At 42.2% G+C, this 13,801-nt stretch overlaps 1 protein-coding gene across 2 annotated transcripts in view; it reads right to left on the bottom strand.

The window, feature by feature from the left end:
* The window catches only part of SLC35F1 (solute carrier family 35 member F1), a 349,374-nt gene extending 347,244 nt beyond the window's left edge, over positions 1-2,130 (bottom strand). Inside the window, exon 1 of one of the 2 annotated variants that reach the window (XM_025184648.3) lies at positions 1,991-2,130. In XM_025184648.3, the coding sequence (XP_025040433.2) occupies positions 1,991-2,094 (104 nt within the window). In that variant the 5' untranslated portion in view covers positions 2,095-2,130. Of the gene's footprint in view, positions 1-93; positions 786-1,990 lie in introns of those variants that run through there. The other variant, XM_075924049.2, reaches the window with a different exon arrangement.
* Between the last annotated feature and the right edge of the window lie 11,671 nt (positions 2,131-13,801).

Here is a 13,801-nt window from a genome sequence, read left to right as displayed (position 1 = left end):
AGATCCCAGCCAGCCCCCCCCCCCCGCCACACACACACCCCCGCTGCCCGGCCCCGGGTGGCGCTGTCTCCCCGGACCGGCCCCTCTCCTCACCTGTTCAGCACTTTGCGGAGCCGCTGGCGCACGCCGGGGGAGGAGGAGGCGGAGATGCTGCTCCTGCCGCTGCCGCCGGCGCCGCCCTCCGCCGGCAGGTTCTCGATGGTGGCGACAACATGGTTGGGCTGCGGCGGCTGCTCGGGGGAGATCATCGCGGCGGCGGCGGCGGGGCTGGGCATCAGACGGCGGCAGCCGGGCGCATGCTGCGCCGGGCCACCCTTCCGCGCGGGCGGCGGCGGCTGGGGCTGCCGGCGGGGTTCGCTCGCGTCTCCTCCGCGCAGCGCCAGCTCCAGAGCCACGGCCGCGGTGCCCCGCTCCTGCTGCTGCTGCTGCTGCTCACTGCGCGGCCATAGAGCCCGGGGCGGGCGGCCCCCACCTCGCCTCTCTCCCAGCACCGAGGGCTGGTCACGGAGTGGCCGCAGTTTTGGAGCCTCCCCTCCCCAGCTCGTGTCGGGCTCGCTCTGGACCAGAGGCGGCCGCTGCTGAGCTGCACCGAGCCGCTCTGCGCCCCCCTCCCCTCGCGCTGCTCCTGCTGCCGCTCACGCCCGCCCAGGTGCAGCCCGCCGCCGGGCTCCGTCCCTCGGCCCTGCGCCGTGTGTCTGCCTCCCTCCCTCCCTCCGCGCGGGGGCTGGCTGGAAGCGAGAGCGAGTCCGAGGCAGGGAGTGAACACAAGAGTGCAGCAGCGGGAGCCCAGACCGAGCCAGTGGGCAACAGCCTCCTCCCCTCCCCGGCTCTTCACACCCACCAGAGGGAGCACATGCCGCGCCACAGCCCCTGGCCCCGCGGGCGCTCCCCGCCCGGAGTGGGTCTGCCGGGAGTTGTAGTTTCCACCCTCCCCCTTTCCTCCCCTCCCCCTTCAGTACCAGCTGCCCGCGGACAGCGGCACGCGGCTGGGAAAGTCCTGGGAAGTTTTATAGCCCCTGAGGGGAGCCATCACTACCAAGGCAGAAGCCCGGAGAACCGCGATCCCCGCTTACAGTAAATCTTAAAGTGCCTTTGAGCATCAGAACAAAAACAAGATCTAAAACGTTTTTCACCAGAAAAGGAGAGAGCAGCCACCCCCAACACAACCAACCACCCAATAGTCAGCGCCCCCCCAACTAACCAACCATCCAATGGCCAGTGCACCCCCCCCAAACAACCAATCACCCACCCAATGACCAGTGCACACCCTGAAGCAACCAACTATCCAAAGGCCAGAGTGCCCCTCCACAAAAAACAGCCATTCAATGGCCAGCCCTATCCCCAAAATAACCAACCATCCAATGGTCATGGCATCTCCCAAAACAACTAACCACCTGATGGTCAGAGCATCATCCCAAAATAACCAGCCAACCATTCAATAGCCTGGGTACCCTATGACATACTGGAGTGCAATCTAGACCAGGGGGGAGCTGCAACACTCTTGGTCTTCAGCAGGAGTGCTTTGCAATGCCTTACTGTTGTAGCTCCTAACCTGGACCTCTTACATACAACCACCAGCATGCAGCTCACTCAGATGTGTTTGTGTAATGGCAGCCTATCATTCACCAGCCTTGGTTATATTGCTGGGTGACTGCAAAACACTCCCAGTCCCAGTTTTTTTCCCCAAGAAGTGTATGTGTTGTACTGCCCAGCCTTCTTGTTGGCAGCCCAAATATATGAAGTCTGTTACACTCTTAAAAAGAATCAGATATACACAGTTTGCCACCCTAAATGCAGTTATTCAGAGATTTCAGGTTGAACATGCTGGATTAGATGAAATAAAGCAAGCTGATTAACTACAAATAAATGGATTTTAAGTGAATATAAGTAGTGAGGCATAAAAGTAAGAAATGATTACAAAAAACGAAGATAACAATGTTTTCTAGTGGCTAGGTTAGCAAATTATATTAGATTCAATAAAGTTTCTTACCACATACTTCCAACAGCATTACTGACCAAACTCTTCAGGTCAGGACACACACACAAACCCACCCGGAGTCCAATAGCTCTTTTCCTTTGTTTTCTCGGGTGCATAACATGAGATGGTCAGGGGAGAGAGGATCATAGGGTGTTTGCCTCTTCTTTTTATAGTTTCAGTCCCTCTTTTCAAAGCACTTTTAGCTGGGAGCCAAGAGACAGTGGTTTGCTGGAAGAAGGAATTCTTATGTTGTTTCTTTCCTAAGATGCAGATCTCTTTGTCTCAGTCTCCCTTTCTTGCCAAAGAACGGCCAGTACTTGTCTGGGGCATCAGCTTGCCTTTTGAGAAACTGGTTTAGCTACTCCCCAGACTTATCTGGGAAATACATTGTAATTGTGATTTCAGCTTATGATCATAAATTTATATATAATGTTGCTATATGCATTTACCATTATATTACTGATCATCAAGTTCTGCATTTTCATATGAAACCTCACAAGACATGCCCTGTAGAAAAATTATGATAGTATGCATGGTGTGAAATGTGTCTCCCCACAAAGAAAACCAGTTCACCAGTAGTGGCCAGGGCACCCCCCAAAAATAGTAACTGTCTGGTGCTCAAGAAGCTCCACAAAACAGTCAGTTGCCCATTGTTCAGGATACTCCCCACAAAACCAACCACTGTTGGCTAGAGTGTCTCCCCAAAAAAAGCTAACTGCCCAATAACTAGGGCATTCATTTGCACTGTATTGGTCTCTCTCTGTTTTCAATCCAACTTCCAGATGGAAATTTTATCACAACAGATCTGTTTCTGCCAAAAGTTGTGGTTAAAAAAAAAGTAATGCCAATCAATGGCTCTAACCAATACTGCTAATGCCAGATCTGACACAAAGGACAACTCTCTAAACAAGGACTGATGAAAGGGGAAATAGGGTATGGGAAATTTCACACACTGGATCAAATGTACAATTCAGCAGGGGGGAAAAGGCTTTACTCACAAATTAATTAATTTTTGCTAATTTGTTGCCATTGGCATCTGCATAATAAATGTTAATAATAATAATAATAATGCATCACCTCAATAGAAAACTTTTCAGATTAACAGCTCAACGTGCTACAGAAAAAGCACTACACTAATATGCACAATATTATAGTGTTGTGTCATCCCTATTTTACGAACAAAAAAATCTACTATAGATTTGAGAGAATTTATCTGTTTGTCTGTTTGTTCAAGAACTCCCAGAAATGGGGCACCCTTTTTGAGTCAGAGGCAGCTGACCCACAGAAAAATTGCCAGGGGCCATACACAAGTGAAAAGCCAAAAAAAACCCACCCCTCATTGACAGTAGCCCCTGACCAAGAAGGAGAAAGATACTCCCTACAATCTCCTTGCACACCAGCCCCGGGGGAGGAGGGAGGGAGCAGGATAGCTGATTTTGTGTGTTCCAGCAATGGGTGGGGGGAAGTGCCAGTGCAGACTCCCTAATGCTGGGGAGGGAAAACCCATGAGCCTCGGGGCCAGATCCAGAGAAGTCAGGGGCTGCATCTGGCCCCCAAGCCTAAGGTTCCCCACCCCTGGGCTAGGACCACCTAATTTGATATACAGTTTCCTCTTATAATTTAAGGCAATGTAAAGGTTTTCTCCTAATCTTCAGGGCAAGCCAGCCCTTTCCCCCCATAACCAACTCCCACATCTTTCTTCTTACCGCAAGAATTCAAAGGAAACTGCACATTTAAGCTGAAAGATTCCAGTCCCCTATATGGAAATGGTCCCCATAAAAGAGAATGGAGGTATTAAGCAAAATTAAAATTCCTTGATATTGGTGCTCCTTTTTCCAACATCAGTATCCCATTCTGACACTAGTACCACCCTTCTGCCATGTGGTTACTGATGTCTGAGGCCTTAGAGATACATTTTCCAGTGGAGAAGAAATCAGTCACACTTAGGCAGGCTATATTATAGATGTAAGTTGATGGTACACAAGTCTTAGAATAGAGGTGGGCAAACAGAATGCAGGCCAATCCCTTCCATCAGAAATCTCATCCCTACACCAATGTTCAATTCCCAGAGAGCAACTCTGCCTCAAGAATTGACTCTAATCCGAGACCAATGTAGAAAGCAAACTCTCCACCAGCTCTCAAGTAGCTCCTTCTAACTACTAGTAACAGAACCACAACTGCAGCATGTCTTCCCAATTGCTTGCACAATAAGAAAAAGAATGTGGAAGACTCTGTGTAACAGTGCCAGCTGATGACATATGCCACAGCCATATTTTATAAATGTGTTTGTTAGCTGTTGCTTTAAATGTGGAAAATATTCTAACCTAATTATAACAAGTTTCTCTCTCTTCCCTATGGGAGAAATATTTATACAACAATCACACATCATTGTGTCACGGAGACCAAGGGGCTGAGTAATTGTATAAAGAAAATGGGTTATTCAGTCTAGACAGGGTAAAAAATATATAATTTATTAGATTCTGACTCACCTTGGGGAAAAATACATACATAATAAAGATTACAGTAAATAATAGCATAAGGAATTAGTACATAACAATATGATGCTTATTAGCCAGCTTAAAATCTGAACTTCCTAGCTTAGCTCAATGTTTCCTGAGAAGTGTGTGTCTGTGTCTGTGTCTCTCATTTTAAATTCTCATTTCCTTTGTTTCTCCCTTTCACCAACCTTTGTCTTCAGCTAGGTTTGACTAATTTGGCTATCACGATCATTAGCAACTCTGCAACTGCCATTAGCTTTTCCACTGGTGTATACATTTTCCTATTAGTCATTTTCCAAGATCTGAGAAAAATGAAGGAAGGAATGCTGCAGAGATTAATTTTAAAAAAACCCCAAGAATGTATTACTTTCCCTACTTCACTCACAGTACAGTTGCTCACTCACTCTTCCCACTCAAAACACAAAAACCTGGGACAGGAAAGAAAACCAAATCTCAAAAGGCAGGAAGGGAGACAAACAGCTTGCATCAGTTGCAGAGAGAGGCAGGCCATAGTATCTGAACTGATATTCAGTGGGAAAAGGCCAATGGGAAGAATTACTCTAACTCGTTGAACTAGCAAATACTGAACACTGAATAGTTGCATAGTGGTGTCTTTGTTCAGCCCAGTAACAGTTTCAGTCTTCATGCTCTTTTCAATAATCCACATTGCAATTACTTTTAAGTTGGTTATATTGAACAGTTTTACTTCTTCCTCATTACATAATTAAATGTCAGCCTGAAGTACTTAATTTAAAGGTGCCTCTACTTGTCCATAATTAATACATTTTAAAAAATGTTTCCATGGAGTAATAATAACCCTTCCCAACCTGCTATTGTTCAGTAATCAGTGAGTGTACAGATAACAATACAGTCATTTTGGAATTAAAAAACAAGGCTTGAAAAGTCCTTTAAATTTCTTAGGAAGAATTTTAATTTCAGTCATTTTAATATTGTTCAGAATTTACCTTTACTGTACACACAGAGTACTCTGTCTTGCAAACCATTTTCCTTCATGTCAGCCTTACTTATACAATTAGTTCCACTGACATTAATAAAACTACTTGTGTAAGCCATTGTTCATTGTGCAGTATGAGCTTAGAAGAGTGGAAGGAGGAGGAGCAGCCTTTTAACTACAAGGTTTTTTACCATTCCAATTTCATCATACAATTCTACCCCTAAAAGGCTTCTTTCTTCTCTTGTTGTCCATAGCCTCTTTAGATAACCTAGTATATAACATCAAATATTAGATCATGTACAAGCTAGGGAAACAGTGAAGAATAGATCTTGAAGTTTGAAAAATAATGCATTTAGTTTAAGTGCATGTCTGTAAAATACTTATAAATATTGAGATGTTGTTGGGTAATAACTTCAAAACCCATACCAACTGCCAGATTTTTTTTATTATGCTTTGGTGATTGTGATGGAAGTGAAGCAGAGATGTAATTGACACTATGAATCCTGTTGGAGCTGCTAGATAGTCTAAGAATGAGTTGTAACAATGGTATAAACACTCTAATCTGATAAGTAAGGGTCAATTTTTGTTGTCCTGAAGAAACATCTTATTATCAACTTTTCTTCCACTCCCTTTTATGTGCCTGTACTGGTTTGTTAGCTCTTGTTGCCTTTTTGGCTGGTGCTGTCCTTTGTTCCACAGTCTGCAGTGCTCTTTTCACAGTGGAATTGCAAAATGAAAATGCATCAGGAAAGAAACATAATTGTATACCTGAGTTACAACAGGAAGGAATTCCTCATTCAGGAAGAGTCATACTGGAAGACTGACATTTCCAAAGAAAAAAAAAAGATTTACTAAATCTGTGTGGCAAGGAAAACACATTTGTATATTTTAGGAATCCACTCTGGAACTAATTTGATCTTTTTGCGGAGAGCAAATCAGTTTCAGGTTCAAGACTTTTCTTTCTTTATAATTCTAAATGACTAAAATCGTAGCAGCAGACATGATTAATAAGGACAATCAGGTTTTGGAGGAGATCACTTACTGAAGTTATTATGTCACCGTCATTAGTGGTGTTCAAGATAATGTTAGATAAATAGAAAGTAATTAGTATTTTATCCTGCTTGATGCCAGGGTTACATTTGGCTATGCCATGGTTTCATGGGTTTATTCAATGCATCAAATTCACTTTTAATGTAAACTCCATAGATTTTAAAGAAACAGAAGAAGAGGTGGGAGAGCTAATTTATAAGTTAAACTACCTCCCCTTTTAAGTAACTGATGAAACTATCCCAGAGATTTATATGGGAATTGCACTGGCTTACATCAGGAGTGAATATGACCCTGACTGCTAAAATTGCTCTTTTGAAAATGAATTTCTTACTCTTCTCATGCCCAATTGCATCTTATTTCACTATCTGAGCTCAATACTGCTCTGTGCTATGCTTTCGGGCAAAGATAGAAATGACAATAGGTTCCTTTTTCCCATGCATAAACAGCAGGGCAAGAATCCTCCTTCACACAGAAGAGCTGGTGATCATATCACCATATCACAACCCCAAATGGATAACATGTTGGGGAAATGCCACTACTAAGGCAGCTAAAATATGACATGCCATCAGCAACAAGAACGAGATAGCAGGCAGATATGCTGCTTAGAGGGACCACAAAGTGAACCCCATTATAGGGTGATCCTGCCCACATTGTGGTAAGCAGGATCCCTGTAATAAGAGGATGCATCAAGGAGCAACTCTGCTTCCCACTGCTGCATCAGCCAGGGCAGGATGTGCCCTTCAAAATGCATTTTAGACCTCTGAGTTATATCAGGGACAGGACAGGACTACATGTGCTGTGAATACTTTAATGTGCAGTAGCTCAGCTCAAAAACGCTGGAGCCAGAATAACGAAAGCATTCTGGACATGCTACACATCTCACAGTACAGACTCATAGACTCTAGAGCTGATTCTTGCCAGCTGTGAGGAATTGACTCATGATTAATTACATATACCACTGCCACCTACAGTCATATGATAAACCAACTCAGATATTACGGCACTTTCTACTTGCTGAGCTAGTCAATCCTTTCCTTCGGTTCACCAAACAAAGGCGCCATTTGAAGATTCAGATTGAGCAATTTTCTTCATTGCCTATTCACCAGGCTGAGCTATTTTAGGCAGAAAATGAAAATCAATGCCATCATGTGGCTATACTCCCAGATCCTCAAAGGTATTTGCACCTCAATTCCAATGAGAATTAGGTGCCTAAATCACATTGAGCCATAGTTCCTTCCAAAGTTTTGAAGTTTACCAAGATGTATGTTGATTTTCATATCAGGGAAACTGTACAAAGACTGCAATAGGGTAAAAAGTCTTCTGCCATTCTGCTAATACCAACAAATTAAATTGCTCACAAGAACTACTTTGATTTTTCTATTTCTAAAGACACCCTTCCTTCTAAAAATATTGGGCTCAATCCTGAGCTAATGTAAATACACATTCACTTCAGTTAAATTATGTTGATTTATATCAACTGAGGATTGGGCCAAACCTCCTGGTTTACCAAAAAAACCAAACCAAACCCCTGGAATTATAAGATTTGTGTTTCATAGCCAGACATCAGCAAGGATATTCAAGGCAAATAATGTTCAAAGCTTTGAATGATTTAATATAATTGTGGGAGAATGACATAATATCATGATCATCACACCACCTCCACCTGTTGATAAATTAACCAATCTTTATAGCACAGAGATTTGCCAATGTAGCTGTTGGGAAGCCATGGCCTACATGTCTCATTAACCTTTGGGTGAAATTCACCACCATACAGAGAGCTAGCACAAGGCCGTCGCACCAATGTTCTATATAAGCCTTCAAAATATTGGTTAGATGGAATGTAAATGTCACATAGGCTTTGTGTTAGCTCTCTCCATGGGCTTAAATTTCACTCACACTTGGTAGATATCACTTGCCTGCTTTGCAAGCCACTTTAACACTTCGAAGACAGGGTAATCAATTGGTGGATCATGAGCCAAATCCAGATCACCAGATACTTTGAACAGACCACAAAATCTTTTTACTTATTTATTATCATCATTATTGTTATCATTGTTATTGTGGTATGAAAATGTTTCTCTGGATTCTGGGCTTTGGCTATACCTTGACCAAATAATTTTGACATTGGTAAAAAATAATTAACAACTTCTGCTAATGTCCAGATCTTGCAGAAGGTGTTGACTCTGAGTTGTTGGAAATGAGCTCTAAGGAGCTATGCTCCCTAGTAAAGGAAAAATCAGCTGTGCACAGAAAAAGGCAGAACTGTTTACAGGCTCATTGTAAGTTGCTTTTTCATATCTGTAAGGCTATGTGACAGCTGTTGTCAGTCTTTTAAAGGTTTTAAATCCTTTAAGAGATACCTTATTGTGACAAAGCATACCCAGAGAAGCATATCCCTCATTTCCCTGCTTCTGTTTTCAGGGTGAAGTTTGGAGACAGACAATGCAGTCTGGAAGACCAGTTGTATTTGTTACAATTCATGTACAGGAGTGTCATCACTGCTAATATTTTTGACCCTGGGGACTCCTTGGAGCACTTACATGATGTTTTGAAACAATTCCACAGCAGATGAAAGTTCAGTCTCCCCTAGCACTGGAATTGTGTATGGTGGAACTAATTATGAGACTTGTAGTTAAATGGACAGAGCTAATGAAATGGGACAAAATAGCCCTATATTTTAAATCATAGATATCAAGCTTCCTGCTTCAAGTAAAAACATCTTATCAACTTTTCTCCCACTCCCTTTTATGTACTTGTACTGGTTTGTTAGCTCTTGTTGCCTTTTTGGCTGGTTCTGTTCTTTGTTCCACAGTCCGCAGTGCTCTTTTCACAGTGGAATTGCAAAATGAAATTTGATCTTAGCAAATGTCATTTTGCCTCAGCTCAGGGACAAGGCTGGGCTCTGTTCTCTTCTCCTATGCTAAGAGCATAGCCAGCTCCAAGGCAAAGTGAAACTTGCTAACAGAGTGGCTTTCTCAAACTTAGAAGAATAAACCAGTTTTAATGACAGAAGCTAGACTGTTGCATGCTTTACTTTTACTGGGAGTAGTATTGAGCAAAGAATATGGGGCATAAACAGAACTGAAAGTCTTACAATAAAAAACTCAACTAGCCTCAAAGATTGGTGGGATAAAACTCATAGCTGGAATATTGGTATAGAAGATATAGTTTGTTCAGAAATTCTGGGAGATTAAAAGGATAAGGTATAACATTGTACATCAAAAATATATACTCCAGTTCTGAGCTCCTGAAGGAGGTGAGAGGCAGGATAGTTGAAAGTTTCTGGATGAGGATAAAAGGGGGAAAACAGGGGTAATGCCATGTTAGGGGCAGATCAGGGGGAGGAAGTGCATGAGTCATGTCTAGAAAAAATAGCACAAATATCTAAAGCACAAGGGTAGTAGTGGGGGATTTTAATTACTCAGGCATCTTTTAGAAAAGTAATACAGTAAAACACAAAATGCCCTAGAGGCTCTTGGATTATGTTGGAGTCAGCTTGTTTCAGAAGATAGAGGAATAAATTGGGGAAGGGGCAGCTGTTTTAGATTCGATTATGACTAACAGGTTGGAATTAGTTGTGAATCTGAAGATAAAAGGTAATTTGATGACAGTGGAGAGTCCAGAGAAGAGCAACAAAATGATCAAAGGTTTAGAAAACCTGATCTATGAAGAACAATTAAAAACAATTGGACATGTTTAATCTTGAGAAAAAAAGACCATTTTGGGGTCTGATCATCTTTAAATATTTTAAAGGCTGTTATAAAAAGGATGGTGATCAACTGTTTTCCATGTTCACTGGCATTAAAGGTGGGCCAAGACATAATTGGCTTAATCTACAGCAAGGGAAGTTTAGGTTAGATATTAAAAAAAAAGCTTCCAAGGGAGGTTGTGGAATAGGCTTCCAAGGGAGGTTGTGGAAATTTTAAAGGAAAGATTAGATAACTGCTTGTTAGGGAAGGTTTAAGTCTACTTGGTCCTGCCTCATTGCAGGGGGCTGTGCTTGATGACCTCATAAGGTCTCTTTAGGATCTATAATTTTGTGATTCTATGCAATTTATATAAGCAATGGTTAAACCAGCTTCAATTTGTCTACAATAATGATGTATATGGTTTTCAGTCAATTTAATTAAACCAGTTCACTTTTCTCCTATAAAAGGTCGTATATATTGTCCTGAATTTCTTCCTGGTGCAATTCCATTAACAGAAGAAAAAGAATAAAGAAAAATTGTGTTGCTGACTTTCAGCTGCCATTTTCTTTTACTTAGTAGAAAGTGCAAGTTCAAGATTATGACAAAACTCAACACTTACATTGTGGAAAGAACCCCAGGAAGAGAGTGAAGTTGGTCTGCAAAGAAAGAAAATTAACTGTGATGAAAAGGTCTCATTTTCTAGTGACAAGAGTAACTGGTGTTATTAATCTAAATTGCTAGCCTCTGTATATTACCAAAGCCAAAGACCTCAAAGACCCTTGAGTATAGGAGAGAATGAACTGAATGCCTAGAATTACTCTGGTCATTTTAACAGAGCTGTTAGATTACAAGTTCAAGTAAAGTGCTGTCTACTAAGACTTAGTCTTTTCCTAAACTCTTTTTGAGGTGTAATTATTAGGCCATGTTCTCTTACCTTCCCAAAGGGCCTGGACAGGGTTGAGGAGCAGTGCTATAAAAGTTAGCACAAAACTAGGGCGGGTGACATTATATCCCATATTCTTTATGAGAATATGCTTTATGATATGAATATGACATAGCTGATATATACTTTATGCATGATGGTTCATATAAAATATCATTGGAAAGGTTATTATTTACCAAATATGATTATTCCATGTGTATGAATGTATAATTTTTGGATTTGGCATTAGGAATATTGACTAGTGTATCTGTAGTTCATATTTGCTGCTTTTCACTCATTTTACTGACAGTTCAGAGACTGCAATAGAAAAGACAGACAGGACAGATGACCTATCACAAGGACAATAGGCTACGAATAGACTTGACCTTCCTGTGGATGCTCCACACTGCTAGTGACTCATGGATGCTGTACTACCCCACAGTTAGGTGAGCTGTCACCTGATACTAATGTGCATCTTGGACTGTTGAACTTTTCCACAGAGTGGTGAGAGAATCAGACAAAGGATTCCTGCCTTCTGGGAGTTCTATATAAGGTGGGGGAGGAAGAAACCATTATTCTCTTCCGCTTGCTCCACCTCTGCCTTCCCACCCCAAAAGAGACACTAGGACATGCCTGAAAAAAAAAAGGGCTGGTGGGTTCCTGAGCAAGAACATCTTGTGCAAGGGTTCTTGTGCAAGAACTCTTGCACAAGAACATGTCCACACTGCCATGTGCTTTTGTGCAAGAGCATCCATGGCAGTGTGGATGCTTTCTTGTGCAAGAAAGCTCTGATGGCCATTTTAGCCATAGGGCTTTCTTGCACAAGAATCCCTTGCTGCACATCCACACTGCCTTCTTGTGCAAAAGGGCTTACACTTGTTAGAAAAGAGCATAGCTCTTGTGCAAGAATCCCTCTCTTACCACACTTTACTGTAAATCATCTTGCGCAAGAGTGGGCGGACAGTGTGGACACTCTGCGGAAGAATTGCCATTCTTGCGCAAGAACCCACCAGTGTAGACATAGCAAAGGAGTATAACTGAAAGGGGACAGGAAGTTGTGGATACCTTCCTCCACATTAAGGGAGGAGATTCACTTCATATAACTTTGTGTTTGTACCACAAGAGGGGTGGACATCTGGGTGCTGAGGTAAGTCCCATAAACTGAGTCTTCCTAGGGCTGATCTCAGAGTCCATATTGTTCTGCAGGTGGGGGTGGCCCTATCTGTGTGCTTTGCTGGAGGAGGTTTTAGTGCCTGGCTCTGCAGCGAAAAAGTGGGCCTAGAATGAAAGAAAAAAAGCAGACTTAATGGTATCTTCAGCAACCCAGGTGGCATCCCAGGGGTCCCAAGCCATGATATAGGGAATACACACATTTAATGCCATGGTTTCCTGCAGAATCCTGTGAAAACATGACTTCCAAGCCCCTCTGTACCAACAACAAAATGCAGTTGTCTTGTCACATTTCTACTGACTAGTTAGAACTGATGCTCTGTAGCTACTACAGTGTACCTCAAATAGTAATTGAGACAGTTAACATTGCTCTGAGCAGCTGAGCAAATTTCTGATTTTTACATATAGAAAGGATGAGATAACCCTGTTTTTTATGTGCAAGCCAAAAAAGAAGGGGAACATATTTCCCAGATTCTCCTCTAACCTCCTTGGTAACTTCCCATTTTCCCTCACTACACAGCTCATTTCCATGCATAATTTAGATGGAAAAAATGGAGTGGGTTATGCAGATGGGGACTATTTTTGCTGTTTTTTCTTCCCTCTACACTACACAGGAACGAGGTGTACCAGTAGTTCGAATTAGAGATCCTAATTTGAACTACCTACTCCGTGCTGCATATAGCCGCGGGCACGGAGTGGGGACTAAGGGACATTTAAAAATGGTGGCACCCGGGAAGATGCAAATGAAGCCTGGGATATTTAAATCCCAGGCTTCATTTGCAACTTCAAATGCCTACATTAGCCTCCCTAGTTCAAACTAGGGGGCTAATGTAGACATACCCTGGATTATTTAGCAAATATTTTTGGTGTATTTTGTTAATTCCGTGATAGTGAGATACAGTTTAGAATAATCTGACTTTGTCTAATACTGTCAAAGTCACATGTAATTGCTGGCTGCATGAATCTTATGTGAGATGCATTTAAAGTTGTTGCCAAGCTTTTGTCTGGAATGATAGAACACAGAGGTCTCATACTGAGTGTTTCTGCTATTGAGAAATAATCTTTGAACTTGTATAAAGCTCTTATAATTATTTGCTTCCCATTTGCACATATTCTATCAAAAATGTTAGGCAGTTTAGGGCAGACAGAAATCTAGCTACATAATGTAGATATGAGCATGACCTTTGGTAGCTCAAACAGCAATGTAATTCTTGAGTTTTGAATCCATTCCTTCACATTAAGCACAGGTGTAGAAAGTAATAAATATTCAGAAGAGTTTTTTCTATAAAGGAACAATATAGCAAACATTGACTACATGAGAAATAGGCCCAAAGATGAGGGCCTAATGATAATTAAGATTGGGGGTGAAATTTAGCCCACTGCAGAGGGTCTCCATTGGGTTTAAATCAGGGGTCACAAACCAGTAAATTGGGATCTAGTGATAGATCTTGGAGCCTCTGACAGGGGATCCTGTCTGGTTTGGCTGGGAAGCTACCAAGTGCCAGCACTCCAGCTGTCCCTCCTCCCACTGCCATGCTG

Source organism: Pelodiscus sinensis, chromosome 3 (assembly GCF_052426305.1).
Source record: "Pelodiscus sinensis isolate ZL-2025 chromosome 3, ASM5242630v1, whole genome shotgun sequence".
In the NCBI taxonomy this organism is placed as follows: domain Eukaryota; kingdom Metazoa; phylum Chordata; order Testudines; family Trionychidae; genus Pelodiscus; species Pelodiscus sinensis.
This window is presented reverse-complemented; position numbering and strand designations above follow the sequence as displayed.